This window comes from Somniosus microcephalus, chromosome 8, assembly GCF_052327205.1.
Source record: "Somniosus microcephalus isolate GS21.2 chromosome 8, FLI_Smic_1.0, whole genome shotgun sequence".
NCBI lineage: Eukaryota > Metazoa > Chordata > Chondrichthyes > Squaliformes > Somniosidae > Somniosus > Somniosus microcephalus.
The window spans coordinates 181930112-181957306 of record NC_140994.1 but is presented as its reverse complement, the minus strand read 5'-3'; the positions used below and the strand labels follow the sequence as shown (position 1 = coordinate 181957306).

The following is a 27195-nucleotide window of genomic DNA, read 5'->3' as shown; positions in this document are numbered from 1 at the left end:
CACTCCGCTCGCCTCGCTATCGGCAGCCGTGCCTTCTGCATCTAGGCCCTAGGTTTTGGAATTCCCTCCCTAAACCTCTCCGTCTCTCCCCCTGAAAGACCCTCCTTAAAACCTACCTCTTAGACCAAGCCTTTGTTCATCTGTCGTAATATCTACTACTTTGGTTTGGTGTCAATTTTTGCCTTATGCTCCAATGAAGCACCTTGGGACTTATTTTTACATTAAATACACTATATAAATGCAAGAAGTAGTTGTTCTATTACTTTTGTCAAAGGGCAATGAGTATTTCCCAAAGGAAACGCAGTACTCGCTACAGTTAATTAGGAGTCAACAACAAATATAGCAGGGATTTATTAAAACTACAAAGATAAACAATACAGTAGCACTAATGATCAATACAAAAGCTCTCAGGCACCATAAAAATTTTCAGCATATTCACTGCTACAGAAATGATTAGCCAAATGGACAAGTGTTCAAGATCTGCCCATTTTTTGAGCCTGAACACCAACATAAAATCTTCCTCAGCAAATACGAATTGCCATGTTTGAGTTAACCAACACTGCACCACTTATGAGTGAACATAAATTACTGTTTTCTGTACAAATGAGACTGAGCCAAGGCTTTAGAAAGCCCAAGGGGTCAAGGACTGAGGCAACAGCACCACACAAGTATTCATTACCGTTCACCAATAAATCTAAAAAAATGCTTACTGGGAAGGACTTATTGATTTCATTTCTCATCGGCAAAATACATTTCTAATGTATTTACTGCCAGATACATTTAGCAATTCTTTGCAACAGCATTAGCAGAATTTCTGATGTAAAACGGCACATGGGCAGTTAGCTCAATTAATCTTATTAGCGTGCTGCTGCAACAATGGAAGTGTTTTCAGTATTTGGTAGTGTTTAAAGTGGACCTTGATCAGTCAAGCAATCTATCTACAGGTGGTTGTATAGTATACAGATATGGCACTATTTTGTACAAACCTGAAAGCTTTCATTTGCAAACCATCCATCCTCAAAAAGCAATCTGTACTGTATTTGGAAGTAGCAACTGAAGCCTACCATATCCAGTACAGCAGTGAATAATGATTGAAGCACATCAGTCTTATCACCTGTCTCCTGGACAGCGTAAAATGACTAATGGAATTTTACCAGTGTCGATTTAAATGTGGGGAAAGTGACCGGAATTTCAATTAGGACAGCCTAATGTTATTTCTCCTCTATAGATGAAATTGACCTGGCATGCAATGAACGCAGTGTGTGAAAACTGATGCAACTCTGATAAGATCAAATCATTTTTATTTTCAACTGTACCACACAAACAAAATAAATTCACTTAATTTATTGCAATTTGATCATTTGGAACAGGCTATTTAAAAAAAATCTATTTACATAGTTGAAATTCCATTCCCCTCCCTGGCTACAGTCTCAGATTGAACTAGACGTTTCTAAACCTCAGCACTGGATTTCACCCTGCGCTGCATTTCCAACCCCATAGCCTCTCCATCACAAAGACAGCCTACTTCCATCTAAATATCAGCAAAACCCTCATCCATGCCTATGCTACCTCCAGACTTGACTATTTCCAATGAGCTCGTGGCCGTCCTCCCATCCTACACCTTCTAGCATACCATGGCTGCAATATGTATTAATCTACAGGGTGCATTGCAACAAGTCACCAAAGCTTCTTCAGAAACACCCAACAAACTTGCGACCTCTGCCATCTAGAAGGACAAGGGCAGCAAGTGCATGGAAGCACCATCACCTCCAAGTCACACTCCATTCCAACTTGGATATATATTGCTGTACCTTCATCATTGCGGAGTCAAAATCCTTGAATTTCCTACCAAAGTGTGTTGTGGGAGTACCTTCATGACGGGGACTGCAACTGTTCAAGAAGGTCACCACGACCTTCTTAAAGGCAACTAGGGATGGGCAATAAATTCCGGCCTCGACAGAGATACCCAGATCCAGAGAATTAAAAAAAATCAGCTCATCCAAAACTCTGCTGTTTGTATCCTAATCTACACCAGGTTCCACTCACCCATCACAACTGGACTGGTTGACTCCCAGTCCCCCAACATCAAAATTCTCATCCTGGCGTTCAAATACCTTCATGACCTCTCTCCTCCCTATTTCTAACCTCCTACAACCCTCATAACTCTATCCCTCCTACTCTGGTCTCTTACGCAACTCAATTTCTTTTTTTTCCCCCCCCTACCACTGGCAGCCATGCCTTCAGCCATTTAGGCCCCAAGCACTGGAACTCCCTTCAAACCTGTCTCCCCCTCCTCCTTCAAAACCCTCCTTAGAACCCACCTCTGACCAAGTTTGAGTTACCTATCCCAATATATCCTCCTTTGCTTCTGTGAAACACCTTGCATGTTTTTCTTCATTAAAGGCACTATATAAATGCAAGTTGCTCTTTTTGAAATATGTACTGTATTTCATTAAATGCAGTACTGCAGGAGTACATTTAAGGGTGCATAAACATATGTAGGTAGTTTCTAGCTGTTCAAAATCAAACAGAACCAAGGAAAGGATTAAAAAAGCCAATAAAGATCACCTCAATACATTAAAAACTGACTAGCACTCAAATACACATAACTAATGCTGACAGTTTCAAGCATGCCCTTTTCAGAAAGGCATTCAAGACATGAGAAATTACTTGTACAGTCCAAACAGCAGTTATTGAAGGGACATCACTCTTAGAGATGTGAAAACCTGGACACAAACATGCTTTTAAAATAGACCAGTCCCATGTCAAATACAAGGAGGCCAATCTACTGGTTGAAGTGCAATGAAGCATTTTCATGTTAGAAGTGACGAGGATTCAGATGCAAGAATAAATCATTTTTCCAGCAGGGCTGGCACACAAAGGGTTGCTAAGAACTGCCCAAAAATACAAGATCTTCGAACTTGCAGCTTACTTTATCATTTTGGTGAACTAGGTTGTTGTATCCCCAAGCTCCACTGAACAACCCTAAAGACAATGTTATGCTTATAGCCAAACATCAACAAAGAATATGTAAAAATAACTGCTAATATTAAGTGATGTTGCTTTATACTTAGAAAATAATGAACTACTGCAGATCTCCACAAAATATCACAGGTGACACAGATTTCAAGTATTGTAAATGGCCAATAAACCACAATAAATGATCAATCTAGTCCTTGAATCCAAATACAGGTGTTACAGTAGTTAGATGATTGACAAGTCTCAGTTACCAGTCTGATACAAGAGAAATTCTACAGAACAAAAAAATCTTAAGGCATACAGCCATAGAGTTTATAATAGTGCTAGCTAGTAGTGTATTCAATTCTGGGCACCACCCTAGGAATGTGTGGTGTAGGAATGTAACCTTGAAGGAGCCAATGGCATAGAAGCTGTTGTTAACTTCAAACAATAATGGTAAGATAGTGCCTTTCGTAGAGGTGGACTTTAGATCCTGGGCAAGCACAGCCTTAAAAATTGCTGACTGGCAAGAAAGATAGGACAGTGTTGGCCTGTCAATATTAGAGATGTGGACAGCCTACTACAGGAAACTTTCGATTAACTGGCCCCTAAATAACCGGAAATGTCGGTTAACCAGCAAAATTCAGGAGTAGGTTCAGGTAACTTTTATTACTCCATTTGTTGCTGTGCAAGGGTGTAGCTGCAGCTGTTGCTAAGCTGCAGAGACACTTGCAACTTGTGCCGATTGTTCTGAAGCTAAGCAACAGGGTTTGTTGCCGAGCTCCGTATCTTTTACTATAGCGTTCGGTTATCCGGAATTGTTGATGAACCGGCACGACGTCGGTCCCGTCCATACCGGATAACAGAAAGTTTCCTGTACTAGGATGCCAAATGCCTCCTATTGTATCTGATCAGCCTGGTCTCCCTGCATTATTCCTCCTTATGACACAGGTAAAGAGCAATCTCCATGGAAAACACCTGTGGTGAATGTCTAAAAGATGGGGGACAATGACAGACCACAGCAACAGGAGTTATGCTGTACCTGTAAGCAAGGTTGAGGTGGAAAAAGCAAACAAAAACTGGAGCAAAGACAGAATCTACTGAGGGTGGCTTTTAAAACCACTTTTGCGTGTTACCAGTCACCGAGCATCCCTGAATCCTCAATAGCTAACTGATAGCTCTGACTTCAGGAACTGATAAGGTACTGGGAAATCCTCAGTCTTGGCAGGGCATCCATGGACCATATCATCATGCACCACACCTGGAAGTCTACAAAGAAACAAATCTGATTTTTATTTAAAAGTATTGTCACTTCCCAGTCTAAAAAGTTCTAAAAATGGTATTTTAAGCCCTTATAAATTGATTCTAAATCATTTTTGCATTGAGGCAATTTATAACATTTGCCTTTTGTATTGTTTAACATGTAAATAAATTCACTAAGTAGATTTAGCCTATCCTCATTGTTCAACTTTTAATAATACAGGGGAATATGCTGGGCATTGCACATGATCTACAAATATACCACAATTAAGCATTGTTAAACCTGAATACACTAACCCATACTAAGCAAGTGTAAAGGTGAAGGTTTCTGAATCATAGGATGGCTTATGGAAATCAACTTTTTGCCTTGAACACAAAAGAAAGTCATCTCAGGTTTAAGTTCACACCAAGTATATAATATAACTCCAGCCCTGTGCAAAACCACATTTTAAATCTGTCAAGTCCATCGGGCCACCTGGGCACTTTATAAACTTTCTGCTCAATGCAGGAAAAAAAGATGCCACTCCACTGATACTGGATAACTACAGCCCAGTCTGTGTTGAGCTTGGCTGCAACTATATAGGCAGCCAAAAAAGGAATGGGGGGTTGGGTTGAAGTAGTGAGCTACAGGTCAGAATCACAAATGTGGGCTCAGCAAAAGGTGTCATCCAATTTGCTTTTGGTATCTCCAATATAAAAGGAGACTGCAATGATGGCTGCAAATTATTTGATTAGAGGAAGCAAATATACAAACCTATCTGCACTAACTTTACAATTTTAGTTTAAATACATCCTAAGATACTACACGGAGGAGAGAAATCGAAAGAAAACTAGCATCCAAATAGTTAAAACACAAGTCCATTACATTCACAACTTCTACACTATTACTCAATACACTAAACATTTGATCCAGAAATGTCAAGGCAAGATTTAAAGCTACAGTACAAAAGGTTTATATTTAGATTTTAGGTAACAGCAAGTCTGTGAAGATAGTTATCAGTATCAATTCAGGACTTCAAATTTACATCAGAATTATGTGAAGTCAAAAACAATTCGACTAGGATTCATCTAGGTCACCTCTGCTATTAACTGCCACCAGAAAGCAGTACATCACACAAGCATGTATCCTTGAAAGTTCCCGAAATGAAATACTGCATTGTAGTGTGCATTTTATGTTTGCATGGAAATAGATGGTTTCAGTAATCAGAACACTAAGATATTGCAATTCATTACTTACCACAGCCAACACAAATTGCTGTTCTCTGGGGAAGGTCAGGGACACAACAAAACAGAAATTGAGCATCTGCTGTCCTATGGTATGTCCAGTCATAGGCTGACCAAACAAAGCACAGTGCTATTTTACCATTCACAATTTACTCTTAAGTAGCTTCCAGAAATGTAAACCAACAATAAATCAGATCTTCAAACTGCATTCCTTTTAGAATGATGGAACTATTAAACTGTACCATCTTAAAAAGAGGGTTATTTTTGTGGCAATTCAGATAAAAGACGACATTACCTATCCTGCTGCGTGAGACCACTATACAATGAAGTCATTGGGTTTGAATATATTCATATCCATGACTAGACTGCCCATGAAGTAGGATGTGATATGGTCATTAGGAATGAAATTGCCTCGACTCGACTGGTATATACTTATGCGCTTGGATGACATCGGCTACAATAAATTTCTCTAGGACAGCATTAATTCACAGTATAACACTCAAGTACTTAATGTGAAACAACAAAATATTCTCAGTCAGATAGAATGGGCCTAGTCTTGTGGGCCTCGTCCACTCTGCATGCATTTCTAGATACACATTCTACAAAGACAGCTGCAATCATTGTAACTGCAAGAATATATAGCTATATAAAAACCCATCAGCATTTATGTAGATTTTCTAGAAATGAGGAAAACTAAACATATGATCACAGATACCCCAATGCTAAATCAAAATTTAGCAAACTTTATTATATCAAAATTTAGAATGCTTCAGTAAATGAGGGTCTAATGATATTTATGTATTAAAAGGGTACTTTATAATCTTGTATAGTTCTAAAAATTGTTTAAAGCATGAACCTGGAAGTTACTTTGGTTCCAGTGTTAATTAGGGAGGAAATTTTTGAACGATTTTAAAACTAAAGAGAATACAAAAGAATACATTTGGCTTGAACAAATGTTTTAGCTACTGGAGGATGGAATTTATTGGAAAGTTTTTTTGATTTTTCCACAATCTTTATCATAGTTAGGCTATAATTTAAATTTTCAAAAGGTGGGGGTTTGGGGCAGGGGGACAAACAAACATGCCCCCTCAAAGGACTTCAAAAATATTTTCAGAAATTTGATCTGTGACAATTGTTGGTTGTTCCTGGAGATGTAATGACATTTTTTGAGTGCGTCATTTTTGATTGGATAAATCTCTGACTACAAACCAATCACCATGGTTTGCTGAATAGATAATGGCCCAGAAATTCGGGTCGGGGGCTTCCCGCGCGCGCAGTGCTTGCGTGTCCCAGGGGCGCAGTTAGTTCGATGCGTCCCCTGGGATCACGTGGGCCATGGGCAGCCAATCGGAGCAGGGAATGCTCCATTCATAAGTCTTGACAGGAAGAGCTGTCAAGACTTATAAATACTATGGCCCCAAAATAGCAGTAAACCTTCAAATACATTTAAAAAAACATTTTTTAAATAAACTATATATTACATTAAATAACTATTTTAAACAATAATTTACATTTTTGAAAAAAATGTATATTCTAACAGGGCTAAAAATAAACTTACCTTGCTTTAAAGTATTTAAAAATAATAAACCTGTGGAAAAAAAATTAATTTTAATTAATTGACCACTTACCTTGTAAAAAGCAGGCCTTACGCCTGCTTTTTAAATTTCTAAATTCTAAAGACTTACCCTCACGGAAAAACCTGTAAAAAAAAACGTAAGTTCAAAGTGCACGCGCAGACTCCCCCGCGCACGTGTTCGACTTCTGAACCCCTGCTTTCAGAGGAACGGAAGTGCCGGTTTCCCGCGGATGTGCAGTGCATGCAGGAAACCGGCACTTCCATCGGGCCTACGGGTGAGTACCCGTGCGTACTCACCTGTGGAGACCCGAATTTCTGGGCCAATGGTGTGTGATTCCTTCCCCCAACACAGGACATTTGAGCTAATCATGTTTTTTTTTTTTGCACCAATGTAATGTTTTCCACTCCCTATAGCTGTAGGCTGACTGAGCCACTCAAAAGATTTTGGAACTTTAACACGCAGGAATACAATTGATGAACGGAAAGGTGTGTGTTTATTGCTATTTTTTTTTTTTTTGGTGAATGCGTAATATCAGCAAATGAACATGCCTCACACACAGGCATGTTGGTTACTTTGCCAGAATGCAAATCGTCCAGATAGATACGATGAGACTGTTTAATATGCAACAGAAGCAAATTCCATGACCAAAAAGTAGGCATTAACTAGGCAATTTACTGGACACTACATGATCAAGGTTGAGAATGCCTGGACCAGCCTAGGGGATTTTACTGCAACATCCATCTGAATATCAGATGCAGCATAATAATTTGATTAAGCACACAAATGATTACTATGAAAGAAACAACAATCATCTACAGCTTTAATGAATTTGCAGCAATGACACTGCAATCACTGGTCCATTCACCATTGTAACACATAAAAAACAAATCAATCTAAATAAACCTCCACACATGTGGCCTCCTACACTTTTCCAACCAAGCAAGCAAAACATTGTCGACATTAAATGGGCAAGGGGAAGTCAGACAGTGGGAGCCGTTCGTTGGCCTGTCACAGCAATTTTTGGGCCTTGATCTCTGTAATCCAAGAGTTTTCTTTCTAGGTGGCAAAAAAACTATAGGCCAAGAAATGACTAAAGGAGTCAGCACTCCTCATTTAACTTTTACCTGCTGTTCTTCATTCTTCCGTTTCCCCCAGCCCACATTTTTAAATTTCTCAAGTCCTATTTACGGGTTTGCTGATTTTCAAATTTTGACAACTGCTTTTCTTTTCATGTCACAATACTTGCTGTGCATTTCCAGCAGTTTATTCTTTCTGCAGTTTTTTTTAATCCACATATATTTTTCTTTTCAACAATGTAACCAAAACTAGAATGATCTCAAATGGGTCTAACAGCCACTGCACAGAGGGGTAAAAATATTTGTATTTGAAACCAATTCTGTTGCAGATGGTAGTGAAGACGAGTGTCACAATAATGACTTCAGCAGAGGAAAACATCACACACAATTAGGAAAGTCTATACTTTAGGTCAAAACTACCCACAAAAAGTGTTTCACCTACACATTATATTGTATAACATTACCTACACTATTTCCCTCTAATTTCTTCTAAGAGCCCATGACAGCCTTTTAACATACCACTTTAAGCAAGAATCGTTTCTCCCAAAAGGGTTTTCAATTAACATTTAAAGAAAGCATCCAGTGGAACCATTGTGGGAACAGCAGTTCAAAGGTTAGCTGGACCTGTCAACTTGGAGATTGTGGTTTGCAAGGACAGGGGAGTGGAGGGCGAGTTTTTTTTTAGGAAAGTGCGATGACAGTGCTTCTGAAAGGGAGGATGGCAGGAGAGGAAACCACTTACAAAATCAACACAAAGGATAGGAAAGGAAGTTGGGTTGTCAGCAACATTCCCCCTAAGCTGCGTGGCCACACAGCAATCCGGGGGGGTCCCATGCAGATTGCTCACATGCTGGAAGATACCACACATGTACACCCAATTTAAAGGGACTGCGCATGACAAAAAAATTAGAGGGAGCATTGGTGCGCGTTAGTGGGGATGGAGACAAGGGAACAGAAGGTGGGTCTCGGAGTTCAGGGAGGGTATGGAAGGGGTGATGAGAGAAATGGGATTTATAGCTAGAGCTGGGAGAAGGGGACGCAGAAGGAAGTGGTGTTGGAAGGGGTAGAGAAGAACTGGTCAGAAATAGCCTAGTCAGTGATCAAGACTACAGGAACAGGAGATGGCAAAGTCGAGGATTAGTAGAAAATGAGTAGCAGGGTTTATACGCAGGAAGAGATTTAAGAACAGGAAGGCGATGAATTCAGGAGGAGGAGGAAAAGGGAACAGAGATGGAAACTGAAATCACCGAGCATGAGTCATTGGTAAGCACAGAGGCAGAAGGAAGAAAGGGAGGCTGCTATCTGGCGAAAAATTCAGGATGAGGCAGACAATGATCATTTTAAAGGAGAAGCAAGAGATCTGAAACAGGGCGAGCTGCTCGATAGAGAAGGTGCGAGAGGAGTAGCTGGGGAGACCAAAAGTATGACTTAGTATTGAGGACCACATGGCCACCGCAGCAGTTTGGGCAGGAGTGGCGATGGAAAGTTTCACAAGACAGGCAGGCTTTGGTAAGGGGCAAGGTATTGCCACCAGTGAGCCAAGTTTCAGTCAAAGCCAGAATGTTAATGCCATCAGAGTAAGAGGACAAATGAATTGATAATCTGGAGGGAAAAGTGGACAGGGACGGTGGCCTTGTAAGGAGGCAGCGACAGGTGCTTTGATAAGCCTTTCAGAATGCAAAGAGGGGGACAGACTGTAGCCATGGGCTTATTCAAGGGCGATTTAAGCCTAGAATGTTGGCAGGAGAGTTAGGAAGGTGAAGTAGTGATGGGTTGGGGTAAGAGCAAAGTAACAGAGAAATGAAAGATATCACAGCTGGGATACAGGAGGGACGGAGAAGAAAAATGAAAGGTTGACTGAAGTAATGGGCTTGGGTCAGGAGCAGCAGCCAGAAACAATATATGGAAGGACAAGAGAGGAGAGCAACAGTTCGGTGTCTTTGATAAAATTAAGTAAATCTGTTGATATTATTCAAAATGTGTCTCATGGTTTACAGTAAACATACCTGCTTAATTATGGAATGTACCTACATAATAAAAAAGGTTAACAAATCAATTTACCTCAATATATTTACAATGTGAAGGGTGGAAGCTGCCATCCATGTGCTGTGCAGGTTCAGCTTCACAATTCCAACTACCAGGATGTCAAATTAAGATAAAATTTCCAAACATACAATAGGATAAGCTAGATACACAAAATCTCAATGAACAATAGCTTACGTTAGAAGCTAAAAAATAACCTGACCATCCAATTAATGTTATTGGCAAGGTATACTGTACGTGAAGAGAATACAACATGGTCGCATAAAAGAAAAAGTAGTATCCTTTAAAAAACAAAAAGTATGTCAGTTGCTGTTTTATGCTACATTTATAATGAAAGCTCTGCATCATTCAAGGTCAGATCACTTCAGGATGAAGTGACTATCATATCGCCTCTAGGGGCAGAATGCAACTACAAACTAATTACTGTACACAACCTTGCTACCTCTACTTTTATTGTGCGGTCTCCCAGGATTCTGCAAGCTTTTATCATTTAATTATGCAAGCGAATCACCCCTCAAAAAAGTGAAATGTCTCCATTTTACAATTTGCTGTGTTTGCATTATTTAACAGAAATATAGCTCCATTGATTATCTTTTCCAAATAGGCGTCTGCATTGCGAAATAATTTGACCATCAGTCTAAACATTCATTTGTATGTTTTGGAAAAAGTTACGGCCTCATCTAAATTGGATCATGAAACATTTAAGTCTTAAAATGAACTTCACCCGACTTACATTGCCCATGTATTCAGATAGCAGGTCCTGCAGCGCCTGTCTCACTGCATTACACTCTGCTACGATGCGCTCACGTCGATCATCACGGGTGCAAGACGAGTCTGCCATTAGTGCAGCCCCACTAATGATGCTCTCAAGTCGTTCTTCCAAAGATGGTCTGAAACGTTCCTCACTGAAGCTCAGGGGATCCACAATTATTTGTTTCTATTGGGATAAAGAAAAATGTTTAGTAAAGCACTCTACCTTTACGTCAAGTACTTTAATTTATGCATACTACCATCGAATCATTGAGATTAATTTTCCATGAATAAGTTCACACTATATGGGTATAAATTGGACAAGAAAATGAAGCACAGTCCTGCATTTACATATTACGTAAAAAGCCCACATTTTCCAACTTGTCTCTGAAGTAACAGAACCACGGTCATCCTATCCACACAGCCTAGAAGTATTATCTCCCATTGCCCAAGTACAAGAATTCATCTTTGGCTGGCGCTTCTTTAGCCACATTAATTCATTTCAGGATTTTCCCTTAATTACATACTTGTACATAGATTTTAAATGACAGCTTGAGTACTTTTGCAGCCTTAACATTGAGGTAGGGCATTCATCCGTAACAGTTAAAACTTGAAAATTCATACAATAGGAGGCATACATTTTATAGTAACGTGACCTTTAATTAACTGGTCCAAACTCAATCAGCGCGATTCGTGCCTTGTATGACAAAAACAACTTAAATGATTTATCATAAATGAACACATTTATTTGAAAAGTCAACAATTTATCTTTTAACAGACATGCTCTTAGAGGAAAAACATATCTGGAAGTATGTGCTTATAAGCTACATACATTACGACCCAACTCTGAAGAGCAAAATATTTTTCCCATTTCTTCCATACTAAAAAAAAGTGTTCTTCCCAACCAACCCTTCCTTCATTTACCACAAATTCACCTCCAGCTAAGATGAGAAGGACCGTTTGTTCACAGGTTTCATTGCCCGACCAGATAACAGGTGGAATTTTCTTAATGGTCCTTTTCCTTTACTCCTGTTCCCCCACCCACATTTGAGAAAAGATAAAACTAACTCATCCGTGCAAAATTAGTTCAACTGAAAGGCCAGCACCTCAAATTCCAAAGGTAAGCACTTAACCACTTCATCTACCTACCATACTAAACTGTAACCTTCCTTTTAGTTTCTATTAAAAAAAAACTCTCTCAACTAGTACAAAAACACGATGGTAATTGCCCCTTGTATATTTGATATGCAATGTACAGAATTCAGAGCTATAAATGAAGAATTATTCATCCATTTCTTATTAACTTATTTTAAAATTAAAAAATTGAACTGAGTCAGCTGTTAAATTTGTACATCTTCATTGTGTAAGTACAGTGTCAAATATTAATTTGGCATGATTTTGTTGGATTCAGAATTTAATAAATGAAAGTCCAACTAAGGAAGGTCCAGCATTTACTGAAAAAACAGTGCCATTATTAACTAGTGACAGAATGAAGAAAGTTACAAAACATAAGTAATTTTCACTAAAACCACTTCATACTTCTGTGGTACAATAGATGCATTCATACAGTATAAAGCACTTGCACTTTATTGGATTCAGAATTGGAGTTAATTTCTTCTATCAGTAGAGTACAAGACTTTGTTTGTGTGTATTTGAAAAGGACAGGCACATAAGGCCTCTATTATCTCAGTATCAGTAAAAATACTGAAGAGTAAAACAAAACAGCACCATCTCAGAGCTTCAATTAAGCCAAAAGTTTTGTCCTTGTGGTTCACTTAAGTCTTGAGGGACACATGTAAAGTTTAAATCCATGTTCATTAATTTGCCTATATTTGAAGTCACTAATACAAACAAATCTTAGTATTCTGATTTAGTATTCATCCACCAATAAAGCTGCAAGTCCACAAAATTCAACAGGACAAAAATGAAAATATGAAGTACGTGCAAATAATACTGAGCTGCCTGGGATTGGTCGGGCTGCCAGGTCTTAGAGGACACATGTTGGACAACTCTAAATTAAGCACAGTGCTGTGCCCTCCAACTACTGCTGGCAAGCAAGCGGATACAGCCATATTACAATCTCTCAAACTGCAGAATTATCTTAACCCCTTGTTACATAATGAACATATATGGTATATAATTTGTTACAAGTCAAATTATCAAAAGAACCAGGTGGAGGGGTTATATCCATAATTATGAAAGAAAGTGGGCCACCAAATAGATACAACTGTCTTAGATACTTAAAAACATCTCTGGACTATCTCAGAAAAGCTTGCACTATAAATGTAAAGTGTGTTCAGGTAGGAAATGCTAGCTGTAATCCATCCATCAGCTATTTTATATCCACCAATTAAAAGGCAGATGAATAATCAAGTTAAAAGTGCCAGCAGATACACAATTCTTTTCATTGCAAGAGTCAGCGGAAACAAAAAGATTTGACATTGCCTAGCTATGTCTGTAGCATAATAGCAGTTTATATAAGTTGCTATAAAATAGTCTTTACCAGCAAGCACAAAGCAAATTAACCTCCATTGTTGCCACTGAAAAAAAACGGTTTTGGTGTATTTAAATGAGTAATGCAGCCTCTAGTTTGGAGCAGAGGCAGAACAGATGTTTTATAGGACTACTTCAACATGGAAATTCACAGACTGATCTACCCCCAAACTCACTATCTGTTTAAACCAGCATCCACTTGTTAAAACTCTTACTAGTCCAGGGCTTCACCAAACCAAGTGTTTCCAAAATTACAATGTATTATAATCTACATTGAGAGCTTTACTATAGCATTTACTATATTCAGGGGGCATACAAACCCCCAAACTATACTGGCCTGTGCATTTGCACCGTGCGCCCAGCACCCCATCCTTAGTTCCAACAACTATCATGCTCCCCATACTCCAACTCCTTTACCTTTTGACAGCTTTGTCTACCTACAAAAGTCACCTTAAAATTATCCTCGAACATGCTTTCAGCCTTACACATCATGAATTCCTCCTCGGTCAGCTTCCTCCACCATACTCATTCATGAAGCACCTTGGAATATTTTGCTCTTCCATGGTCCCACTTATACTTGTCCCAAAGTGGCTAGAGTATTTTCAGCAGTGGCTTCTTCGCCCACCTCTAATAGATCACCTCTGGTATAACCAAAGGTTCCATCCTCCATACCCTCTTTTCTTTATTTACCTGCTTCCCCTCAAAGACCACATAATGCAAAGAAATAGGATCAGTTTCCACGTGTACACTGATCGCATTCTGCTCCACCTCTACCACATAACTCCTCTGCACAGTCAAGACCATCAGTTTAACACCAAGTTGTGGACATGCCAAATTCAATGGGAAAATTTAAACCATCATATACAGCCTCCAAAAAAAATCCCACTATATCTTCACCTAGTTCCATCACCAACTGCTCACTCAGGCTGCAACCAGTCTCTTGCTCAACCTACAGCTGAAACTTCAAATCCCACGTACAGCTCTGGAACACTGCTACCTTTGCCGCATCCCAACGTTTGCCCAACAGTAGCTCCATCGCGCCCAACAGTCATTTCAAAATCTCATCCTCATCCTAAAATCCTTATTTTTATTCGTTCCTGGGATGTGGGCGTCGCTGGCAAGGCCAGCATTTATTGCCCATTCCTAATTGCCCCTCGAGGTGGCGGTGGGAGCTGCCTTCTTGAACCACTGCAGTCCTTGTGGTGAGGTTCTCCCACAGTGCCGTTAGGTAGGGAGTTCCAGGATTTTGACCCAGCGACAATGAAGGAACGGCGATATACTTCCAAGTCAGGATGGTGTGCAACTTGGAGGGGAACTTGCAGGCTGCTTTGTCCTGGATGGTGTTGAGCTTCTTGTGTTGTTGGAGCTGCACTCATCCAGGCAAGTGGAGAGTTTTCCATCACACTCCTGATGTGCCTTGTAGATGGTGCAAAGGCTTTGGGGAATCAGGAGTGAGACACTCGCCGCAGAATACCCAGCCTCTGACCCGCTCTTGTTGCCACAGTATTTATATTTATGTGGCTGGTCCAGTTAAGTTTCTGGTCAATGGTAGCCCCCAGGATGTTGATGGTGGGGGATTTGGCGATGTTAATGCCATTGAATGTCAATGGGCGGTGGTTAGGCTCTCGTTTGTTGGAGATAATCACTGCCAGGCACTTGTGTGGTGCGAATGTCACTGATCAGCCCAAGCCTGAATGTCGTCCAGGTCTTGCTGCATATGAGCATGGACTGCTTCACTATGAAGTTGCAAATGGAACTGAACACTGCAATCATCAGCGAACATCCTCACTTCTGACTTTATGATGGAGGGAAGGTCATTGCTAAAGCAGCTGAAGATGGTTGGGCCTAGGACACTGCCCTATGGAACTCCTGCAGCGATGTCCTGGGGCTGAGATGACTGATCAACAACCACGTTCCTACGTGCGAGGTAGGACTCCAGCAAGTGGCGAGTTCGCCCCAATTCCCATTGACTTCAATTTTACAGCGTTCTTTGATGCCACACGCGTTCAAATGCTGCCTGGATGTCAAGGACAATCACTCACTTCACCTCTGGAATTCAGTTCTTTTGTCCATGTTTGGACCAAGGCTGTAATGAGGTCTGGAGCCAAGTGGTCCTGGCGGAACCCAAACTGAGCATCGGTGAGCAGGTTATTGGCGAGTAAGTGCCTCGATAGCACGGTAAACAACAGTTTCCATCACTTTGCTGATGATTGAGAGTAGACTGATGGGGCGGTAATTGGCCGGATTGGATTTGTCCTGCTTTTTGTGGACAGGACATACCTGGGCAGTTTTCCACATTGTCAGTAGATGCCAGTGTTGTAGCTGTACTGGAACAGTTTGGCTAGAGGTACAGCTAGTTCTGGAGCACAAGTCTTCAGCACGACAGCCGGGATGTCGTCGGTGCCCATAGCCTTTGCTGTATCCAGTGCGCTCAGCCGTTTGATATCACGGAGTGAATCGAATTGGCTGAAGACTTGCTTCTGTGATGGTGGGGACCTCAGGAGGCGGCCGATATGGATCATCCACTTGGCACTTCTGGCTGAAGATGGTTGCAAACGCTTCAGCCTTGTCTTTTGCACTCACATGCTGGGCTCTGCCATCATTGAGGATAGGGATATTCATGGCGCCTCCTCCTACAGTTAGTTATTTAATTGTCCACCACCATTCACGACTGGATGTGGCAGAACTGCAGGGCTTTGATCTGATCCATTGACTGTGGGATCGCTTAGCTCTGTCTATAGCATTCTGCTTCTGCTGTTTAGCATGCATGTAGTAATGTGTTGCAACTTCCTCAGGTTGGCACCTCATTAAGTACGCCTGTTGCTGCTCCTGGCAGGCTCGTCCACCCTCTTCCTTGAACCACGCTTGGTCACCTGGCTTGATGGCAGTGGTAGAGCGAGGGATATGCTAGGCCATGAGGTTAGAGATTGCGGTGGAATTCAATTCTGCTGCTTCCCCACAGCGCCTCATGGGTGCCCAGTTTTGAGCTGCTAGGTCTATTCTGAATCCATCCCATTTAGCACGGTGGTAGTGCCACACAACACAATGGAGGGTGCCCTCAGTGTGAAGCTGGGACTTAGTCTCCACAAGGACTGTACAGTGATCACTGCTGTCATGGACAGATGAATCTGCGACAGGTAGACTGGTGAGGACAAGGTCAAGTAGGTTTTACCCCTTCTGTTGGTTCTCTCACCAACTACCGCAGGCCCAATCTGGTAGCTATGTCCTTCAGGACTCGGCCAGCTCGGTGAGTAGTGGTGCTACCATGATGGACATGGATGTCCTCCACCCAGAGTACTTTCTGTACCCTTGCTACCCTCAGTGCTTCTTCAAAGTGATGTTCAACATGGAGGAGTGCTGATTCATCAGCTGAGGGAGGGTGGTAGGTGGTAATCAGCAAGAGGTTTCCTTGCCCATGCTTGACCTAAACCCATGAGACTTCATGGGGTCCGGAGTCAATGTTGGGGGCTCCCAAGGCCATGCCCTCAATACTGTATACCACTGTGCCGCCCTCTCTGGTGGATCTGTTCTGCTGATGGGACAGGACATACCGAGGGATGGCGATGGAGGAGTCTGGGACATTGGCTGGAAGGTATGATTCAGCAAGTATGACTGTCACGGGCTGGTGCTTGACTAGTCTGTGGGACAGCTCTCCCAATTTTGGCACACGTTCCCAGATGTTAGTGGGGAGGACTTTGGAATGGTTGCTTGGGCTGGGTGTGCCGCTGTCGTGTCCGAAGCTGGTGCCTAGGTTGATGCTGGGTAGTCCTTCCAGTTTTCTTATTATAGTTTCTCGTAGTGGTTTTGTTACAACTGAGTGGCTTGCTGGGCCATTTCAGAGGGCAGTTCAGAGTCACCCACATTGCTGTGGGTCTGGAGTCACATTTCGGCCAGACCAGGCAAGGACGGCAGATTTTCTTCCCTACAGGACATTGGTCTAAAAAAGGGCATCAGGACTGCCAAAAGGAAACAGACACTGCGGATAGAGGATCATTTCCACAACAACTCGGACCCCCGGCGCATGTGGCAAGGCATCCAGTCCATCACTGACTACAAGGGCAAAAACACCAGCCCCCCGGTTAGCGATGCCTCTCTTCCGGAGGAGCTTAACAACTTCTACGCTCGCTTCGATAGGGACAACAGGGAGCCAGCTACAAAAGCCTTGCCACCCCCGGAAGACCAGGTGCTGTCGACCTCCGACGTAAGGGGTGTTCTACGCGGAGTGAACACACGAAAGGCTGCTGGACCGGATAGCATCCCTGGACGGGTACTCAAGGAATGTGCTGATCAGCTGGCTGATGTCTTCACCGCCATCTTCAAATCGGTCATTGGCCCAGGCAGTAGTCCCTACATGCTTCAAGACCGCTACCATTATTCCTGTGCCAAAACGGCTGTGACGTGCCTGAACGACTATCGACCTGTCGCACTCACGCCCATCATAATGAAGTGTTGCGAGAGACTGGTCCTGGCTCACATCAAAGCCAGTGTTCCCGCCTCTCTTGACCAACACCAGTTTGCCTATCATGCAAACAGATCAACGGAGGATGCAATCACAACTGCTCTACACTGAATCACTTAGATGGTAAGGAGACCTACATCAGAATGCTGTTCATAGCCTACAGCTCAGCATTCAACACTATCGTCCCCAACAAGCTGGCCACCAAACTCTTGGCCTGAACACTTCCCTCTGCAACTGGACCCTGGACTTCCTAACAAACAGACCCCAGTCTGTCAAATTAGGTAACCACACCTCCGCCCCCCCCCCGACCCTGAACACGGGGGCCGCACAAGGATGTGTGCTGAGCCCCCTCCTCTACTCCCTCTTCACCCACGACTGTGTGGCTGTTCATGGTTCCAACACCATCAAGTTTGCGGATGATACCACGGTAGTAGGCCAGATCACCAACAACAATGAGTCAGCCTACAGGGAGGAGGTCCAGCATCTCGTGAAGTGGTGCGCCGATAACAACCTGGTCCTTAACATCAAGAAAACCAAAGAAATCATTGTGGACTTCAGGAAGTCTAAAGGCGGAAGTCACACCCCCATCCACATCAATGGGGCTGTGGTGGAAAGGGTGGACAGCTTTAAGTTCCTCGGAGTCCACATCACAGAAGACCTCTCCTGGTCCCTCAATACCTCCTCTCTGGTGAAGGCGGCCCAGCAGCACCTATATTTCCTAAGGAGGCTGAAGGGATGCAACCTGCCACCCCGATCCTCTCTAACTTTTACCGCTGCACAATAGAGAGCATCCTGACAAACTGTATCACAGTATGGTATGGCAGCTGTAGCTACTATGACCGGAAAGCCCTGCAGCAGGTAGTCAAAACTGCCCAACGCATTACCGGCACCCGGCTACCGACCATAGAGCACATATACCAGAAACACTGTTTACGGAGGTCACGATCCATCATCAAAGACCCTACCCACCCCAGCCTGTTCGCCCTCCTGCCATCTGGGAGACGCTACAGATGCATTCGCACCCGTACGACCAGATTTAGGAACAGCTTCTTTCCCAGGGCTGTCATCCTACTGAACTCCACAAATAAACTCTAAAGCCTGCACATCTGCCAATGCACTTTATTACGGTTATGTTTATGTTAATATACTACAAGCCAAATGTATGTTGAATGTTTAAATGTCTTAATCTAAATGTACACTCTCAGGAGCCACAAGCCTACATTTCATTGTACTGCACTTGTGCACTAACAATGACAATAAAAGTTGATTTGATTTGGTGAACCAGATGGGTTTTTACAACAATCTGATAGTTTCATGGTCACTGATACTGGCTTTGTATTCCAGATTTACTTACCGGAATTTAAATTTCCCAGATACCATGGTGGGATTTGAACTCATGTCTCCAGATCCTGGCCTCTGGATTACTAGTTCAGTAACATAACCACGGTTATTGTTCCTGATTGATTTGCCCTACTCTGCCTCTGTGATTACCTCCAATATAACGGCCTGGTCCAACTCTGGCTTCCTGGGCATCTTCATCAGTGGCAAAGCTCCCAGCTGCCTTAACCATACTCTCTTGAACTCTCTCCCTAAGACAAGTATCACCTTTTCTCTTTTCCCAGACTTGAAAAGCCTCTTCAAAATTTACCCATTTAACCATGCTTTGTCACCGCCCATTTATACTTTATTATAATGTTAAAGGCACTATACACATGCAAGTTTCTGCATGTGTTCACTGCTCTCTTTCTGTTCCCCCTACTCAAATACCAGGCCAAATACTTTACTTTTTTCTTATATTGGTCATTGACATGTCAGAATTATATTTTGCATGCTAGAAAGAGTTGTAAATGTCCTCCTAGCGCATAGTAAAACATAAGCGCTCCATTAAGCTCGTCTTAGAACACTTGTAATTGTGCACTAACCCACTGTATTCCTGTCTGATCTCCACTTTCCATCCAAAATTATCCCTTTTAAATAGTCACAATGATCAGATTTTTGCAACAATGGGCAAATTTCCAAAAATGCAAGGATATTTTAAAAACTTAAAAGCATTACTTGGAATATATTATACTAACAATGGTAAAGGATTCCGATAGGGTTATCCAAGGTCTCCGATGTCTTGGCTGTGCTTCAATGCATTATTAATGTTTTAGTTTTGCAGTCTTTTACATTTATCTTTTTTCTAAGGTGAAGGCAGACACGACAGGACTGATGTATCATATGAAAAAAATTGCAGAGCAAAAGCATCTAGTATATTATTTAATACTAGAACATATTGGTAGTGTGCTGGAGTCCCTGAACAATTCTCATCAGGGAAGAAAACAAGTATTAGAATACATCTGAATTACATTACTTTACCTTCAACATAATGGAAACCTGCAGAATTCAGCAGTTCTAGTTCTGTAGTTGCTTGAATTTTTCCTTTTCCTCTCCTTCTCAGACCTACCAACCACTTCCCTTGCTAACTGAACTCCTTAGCTCTTGCTAGGCCACACACTATTCCCAGAGTAAAGGTTCTGACAGAAGGTTTAGTCCCAGGCCCATCAGTGTAGTTCTTGGGCCGGTTGGGAGATGCAAATTGATTTACTTGTAGCTTTTCTCACCTTCGGAACCATTTCAATTCACCTCCATTTGATCACCTCGTTGATCAAAAAGTCTGCATACAGAAATTGTGGACAATTTGCCACTTATCTGATAGCAAAACACAATTACATGATAATACAAAAGGTAGAAACCAGAGGCGCTCAGAACCTGTACTTCAGGCTATACGATAATTTGAGGTATAGTTAATACAAGGACTGTGACAAAATACAGGAATACAGATGAGTGCCTTGCTCGAGCTGTATATGAGACAGGCTCGCCCCTCATGCTCACAGCCAATGTGTACTGGAAGAGATTTTTCAATGTTATTCGCCCTGCATACCGTCCTCCCACCAGACATGCTTTGTCTACTTATTTGCTGGAGGCTGAGTATAACAGAGTCCAAGGAAAGCTCAAAGAAACGACAGAGATGGCAGACTGTGTTGCAGTTATCTCAGATGGGTGGTCAAATGTACGAGGGGAGGGCATCATAAGCTACATCGTCTCCACTCCTCTCCCAGTGTTCAAGAGCAGACACGAAGGACAACAGACACGTACATTGCTGATGAGCTGAAAGCGGTCATCAACGATCTTGGATCACAAAAGGTCTTTGCAGTAGTTACTGACAATGCTGCGAATATGGCAGCTGCTTGGGCTCAAGTGGAGGAGGCCTACCCTCATATTACGTCTATTGGGTGCGCAGCTCATGGGCTCAACCTGCTCAAGGACATCATGGGTTTGAGAACCATAGAAACACTGTACAAGAGAGCCAAGCAAGTTGTTAAGTATGTCAGGGGAAAACAGGTAGTTGCAGCAACCTACAACTGCAAGCAAATGACAAAGAACAAGAACACCACACTGAAGCTGCCCAGCAACACTAGATGGGGTGGCGTTGTCATAATGTACAACAGCCTTCTGGAGGGTACGGAGTCGCTGCAAGAAATGGCAATATCCCAGTCTGGGGATATGGAAACCTCCATCACCTTCACATGGTCCATCACCGACTCTTCCCTTCCTCATCTTCAGTCTCCATCTCTGGGGATAGGTTATTGACCAAAATTCACTACAAGCCCACTGACTCCCACAGCTATCTGGACTACACTTCCTCCCACCCCGCCTCCTGTAAGGACTCTATTCCATTCTCCCAGTTTCTCCATCTCCGCCGCATCTGCTCTGACGATGCCACCTTCCACACCAGTGCTTCCGACATGTCTTTCTTTTTCCTCAACTGAGGATTCCCCTCTACCGTGGTTGACACAGCCCTCGGCCGTGTCCGTTCTATCTCCCGCACTTCTGCCCTCACCCCTACCCCTCCCTCCCGGAACCATGATAGGGTTCCCCTTGTCCTCACCTTTCACCCCACCAGCCTCACATTCAACGGATCATCCTCCACCATCTCCAACGTGATCCCACCACCAAACGCATCTTCCCCTCCCCCTTCAGCATTCTGTAGGGACCGCTCCCTCCGAGACACCCTAGTCCACTCCTCTATCACCCAACACCCCTTCCCCTGGCACCTTCCCGTGCAAGCGCAGGAGATGCAACACCTGCCCTTATACCTACCCCATTCCCACTGTCCAGGGCCCCAAACACCCCTTCCAGGTGAAACAGCGATTTACTTGTACTTCTGGCAATCTAGTATACTGCATTCGCTGCTCATGATGTGGTCTCCTCTACATTGGAGAGACTAAACGCAGATTGGGTGACCGCTTTGCGGAACACCTCCGTTCAGTCCGTAAGGGTGACCCCGAGCTTCTGGTCACCTGTCATTTCAATTCACCGCCCCATTCCCACTCAGACTTCACCGTCCTCGGCCTCTTGCATTGTTCCATGCAAGCTCAGCGTAAGCTCGAGGAACAGCACCTCATCTTCCAATTAGGCACTTTACAGCCTTCCGGACTCAATATTGAGTTCAACAATTTCAGATCATAAGCTCGGCCCCGATCATATCATTTTAATATATTTTTTATCTACACTTTTGGTTTGTGCCTTTTCCCTTTTTTTTCTTCTCTCATGGCAGCTGTCTTTCATTCTGCCAGCACATTTCACACTTCATCTAGACCCATCCTTTGTTTCTTTACCTGCCCTATTACCATCTCATCTTGAACATTTGTTAATGTCTCTTCACCTCATAGACCTTCCCTTTTGTTTTCATCCCAGCCCCCAAACTTGCTTCTTAAATCGGTTTCATTTCCTGCTTTTTTCTCAGTTCTGACAAAGGGTCTTCGACCTGAAACGTTAACTCTGTTCCTCTCTCCACGGATGTTGCCTGGCCTACTGAGTTTTTCCAGCATTTTCTGTTATATCAAGAAAATACTGCTGGGTGATGTGTTTTGGGAGAGTGTGGTTAGCAGCATTAAACTACTCTCACCAGTAGCAACTGCAATTGCTCAGATTGAAGGAGCTGACTGTCTGGTCAGATGTTCTCAGGCTTTTTGCTGATTTAAAAGAACAAATCAGCATTGCCCTACCCACATTCCTGCTGCTCAAAGCAGAGAAGGCAACTGTTCAATTCATACAGACACGTCAAGAATTTTGTCAAGCCGATTCATGCTGCAGCATTTATGCTGTACCCAAAGCATGTTGGGAGACCAATACTTTCTGGAGAACAGATCAACAGCGCTTAATGTGATTTCTACCCGCTCACGTCACCTCAGTCCAAAGATGTGCGAGTTAGGTTGATTGGCTATGATAAAAAATTGACCCTTAGTGTTAGGGGGATTAAATACGTGGGGTTATGGGGATAGGGTGGGATATGTGTTGGTGTAGGGGTTACGGGGATCGGGTGGGATATGCGTCGGTGCAGGCTCGATGGGCCGAAATGGCCTCGATCTGCACTGTGGGGTTTCTGTGATTCTGGACGTGGGCAAAGTTCTGGGAAGTTTGGCAAAGTTCTCTACCAAGCAAGGTCTTTGGAATGAGGATGGGATATGGGAATCATGCAAGCATATCAGTGCACATACCTGGTGGAAGGGACTTTGTGCATCTGAGGCCCTATCACCCATTGCATCGGTGATACTCCAAATCCCACCTTCATCGGCGGCCTCTGAACGAAACGGGTCACTTTTTGGGAATACGCATACAAAGGTGCACAACAGGCTGACTAAAGAGAGTAGAGAAACTGGTGGCTATCCGGGCAAACCTACAACTTATTGAGCCAGATACAGAAGTGTCCACCACACAGCTAGACAGTGACACAGAGGAGGAAATGGACGTGTCAGAGTCAGAGAATCAGGAGGAGCAATGATGAGTAGAAGACTCAGAAGACTCCTCAAAGGGATAAAATAAGGACAAATTACAGGCTAAATAAGCTGACACTATTTTATTTTAGATGGGTCTTTTTTGTGGGGGTTCAATAAAGTTCAAAATTATAACCTAAATAAAGTTTTGAAAGCCTGTTTTTTTTTTGTATGGAACAGTATGTCTATTTTGATGACAAAGATAATATAAGGGTCAGAGACAAAAACCATCAGTGTGCAAAAAAACTCAATTCCCATAAATTGCAAAAAATTCCCCAAAATTACCATGGAAAGTTTCTTAAAAATTCCTGTAATTTTGCAACCCTACCATACAGCCCCTCAAACCATTCAATATCATGTCTAATCTACCTCAACTCCACTTTCCCACCCTATCCCCATATCCCTTAATTCCCAAAAATCTCAATTGCAGCCTTGAATATACTCAACGACTTGAGCATCCACAGCCCTTTGGAGCAGATAATTCCAAAGATTCACAATCTGAATGAAGAAATTATTTCTCACCTCAGCCCTAAACGGCCGAACCCTTATCCGGAGACTACATCCCCTAGTTCTAGACTCTCCAGCCAGGGGAAAAAGCGCTCAGCATCTACCCGGTCAAGCCCTGTAAGAATTTTATACATTCAATGAGATCACCTCTCATTTCTAAACTCCAAGAATATAGGCCCATTCTACACAATCTCTCCTCAGAGAACAACCTTCTCATCCCAGGAATCAATCTAGTGAACCTTTGTTGCACCCCACCCAGGGCAACTATATCCTTCCTTAGGTAAGGAGAGAAAACAGTACACAGTACGCCAGGTGCGGTCTCACCAAAGCCCTATATAATTGCAGCAATACCAATACTTCCTTTAGCCGGTACAGGTATGATAGGGGTGTTTGGTTTTTGTGGGGGGCGGGGGGGGGCGGGGGAGGAGGAAAGAGGGATCTTGACCAAAGAATAAGCAGCAGCAACCAGTCTTCAGTCACAATCACACCACAAAAAGGTCATGGGCTGGAAAACAATGCCCCAACTCTTGTTTGATGCTAATTTGATTGAACGGCAATGTCAGCTGACACTGGAAGTGCTATTGGTCTCTTGGGGGTTGACAATATCAATGTCAATCAGTGTAGTTGGTGGGCAAAACCTTTACTTTATTTGGGTGGCACTCAACAGATGAATGACCTGCTTGCTATTTTGGTCGGCAACCTGCAAATTCCAATTCTTTAATCAATTTTGTTTTGTATAATATGGGTCAACTGAAAGACATTGCTGAAGCCAAGTCAGAAAATCCACGGCAAATGTGACATGCAACACAAACGTCAACTGTGATTAACCATAGTTAAATAAACTAGTGTATTAGTACAATGCTTAAAGCCAGTGGCATAGTTGGAGTTGGCGCTGTAGTAAGATTGTAGTATGGTCTCTTCAGATATTGGTAGATGTTTCAGTAACAAATTGGTACATGAAGCGATGCCCTTCTCATTTTTTAAACTGAGAAAGCATTACAGTTCAGGATTCCACTTGGACTTGAGATATATTATGGGGTGTTTTTTTCAGCAAAAAGGGATTAAGCTTGCCAAGACAGCCCCATATTGGGTTGGGTATTAGTCAGATGAACAGTAATTGCAACTTAAGATAGGAAGCCGTTCCTCCTGAAGCCCAAACAATGGATAATTGGTTAGCCACTTCTGATTATTCAGAAAGACACTTTGCAGCTTGGTACTGAATATCTTTTTTTGATCTCAGGTGTCTGTGTTCTGATTTTTTTTTAAGTCACTCTCAGCCTCCACAAAAGGGTATTCAAGCCTCAAAAAGGCTACAAAAGGGACAAAACATCTGTTCTGATCATCAGGAAAGGTAGCAGAGGCAGTCTGTCCTTTGACATTAAAGAAGGACAACCCGAAACAGGCTGTATTATTTATTATTGTAATCGTACACAAATGGAAGTTATGCTGATTGTACCAAGTGTGCAATAAGTTTTGCCTACAGCAAAATAAAGCAGCTTGCAAATGAAACCAACTATCATCTCCCCTAGTAGTAACTCAGTCCATCTTCAGATCGATTGAAGTAGTACATATGCGTAAGACATGGAGATCAGAACACAAGGCAGTTTCATTATTACACACCGAGTCCCTCTACCACGGTGGTAGATATAGAAAGTAGGTGTCAACTTCCGTAAGCAAGCAACCTGACTGCTTAAAGGAATGGCCAACAGCACTGAACCTGAACAAGTATCTGTAGCAGACCTGAATTTGTAGCAGGAGGTAAAGATTATTGATCAGACTTCCAGTTAACATGCGTAAATTAGAAAGGAATTTTGGAGAAAAACAGAAATTTTGTAAAATAGGAACATTAGTTTTCCTAACTATTCTAATCTGATCGCTGCAGGAACATTGACGGATGTCCTAATGGGCAAGATGTCAAAACCTTGTCTAGAGAGCACACCTAGCACACAGTTTTTCAGGCCTGATTAACACCTATTTTTTGTGGAGGATACTGAAGAATGGGCTTAATAATACTACTAAATCATGACTCATTACAAGCAGAAATAAAAGTGTTACATTTAACTGTGTTCGATACCCATCTAACAATTTAAAAGCAATGTGGGTTAGCTAGTGCCAACTGACAAAAAAGCTAAAGAAAAGCAATTTTAAATACAATTGTCAGTAAACAAACTTCAAGCAATTATTGAAATCTCCTGCTCAACAATGCAGTTGATACCCCTAAAAAGGGCCAATTAACACATTTGTTGTATAAAGTTGAAGTCTTTAGCACTTCTCTGATTCAAAGAAGTTTTGATTATATTAACAGCCTTCTACCAATTGTGTTCCCACAGCAGCTCCTCCTGGTATTACCAAGTTACTACATTGAATGTAGGCACTTACTGCTGAGAACTTGGAAATAAAAACAGAAATGTTTTTGAAACAGCAGTGAGCAAGAATTCAGTCTTGCATGCTTACTAACTCTTAAAAAAAGTGCAATACAGGTAGACTATCCTTTATCCAAAAACCTCGGGACCAGCCGTGTTTCGGTTTTCGGAAAATTTCAGATTTCGGAAGGTGGGTCGGCGGGGGGGTCGTGCGCACGACTTACGCTGACCCTCTGCTCAGCGCAAGTCGGCGGGGGTCGGGGTCGGCGGGGGTCCGTGCGCACGACTTACGCTGACCGAAGAAACCTTCGGTTTTTAGAGGGTTTCAGTTTTCGGAAGTTCGGATAAAGGGTAGTCTACCTGTACTATACTAATTGCCAGGTGGTCCATAATGTTTAAAAAACTTAAGTGTCTCCCTTGTTTTGGCAATTCTTGCTCAGAGGCAACCCAAAGAGACATTTTGTGCAGAATCCCTTCCCCAAAACATTAAGCTTCTCTCCAGTAATATTAGTGCTGGCCGCAGCTTTCTATTCTCTGAGTTTGTAAAAGGAAAGTAAATTCTACATAAAATGTCTTGTTTCCAGGCTTCCCCTGACCAGCAGGTTGAAAAGCATACATGATGAGAACCACATCTAACAAGGATTATATGAAAGTTCAAGAAAATAC

General features: G+C 42.5%; 1 protein-coding gene across 4 annotated transcripts in view; it reads right to left on the bottom strand.

Annotated features, from left to right (window-relative positions):
* The window catches only part of ctnna1 (catenin (cadherin-associated protein), alpha 1), a 196076-nt gene that overhangs the window by 112438 nt on the left and 56443 nt on the right, over window positions 1-27195 (bottom strand). For all 4 annotated transcript variants that reach the window (XM_085995420.1, XM_085995419.1, XM_085995422.1 and 1 more), the window contains one exon: window positions 10872-11075. In XM_085995420.1, coding sequence (XP_085851546.1) covers window positions 10872-11075 — 204 coding nt within the window. The remainder of the gene's footprint in view (window positions 1-10871; window positions 11076-27195) is intronic.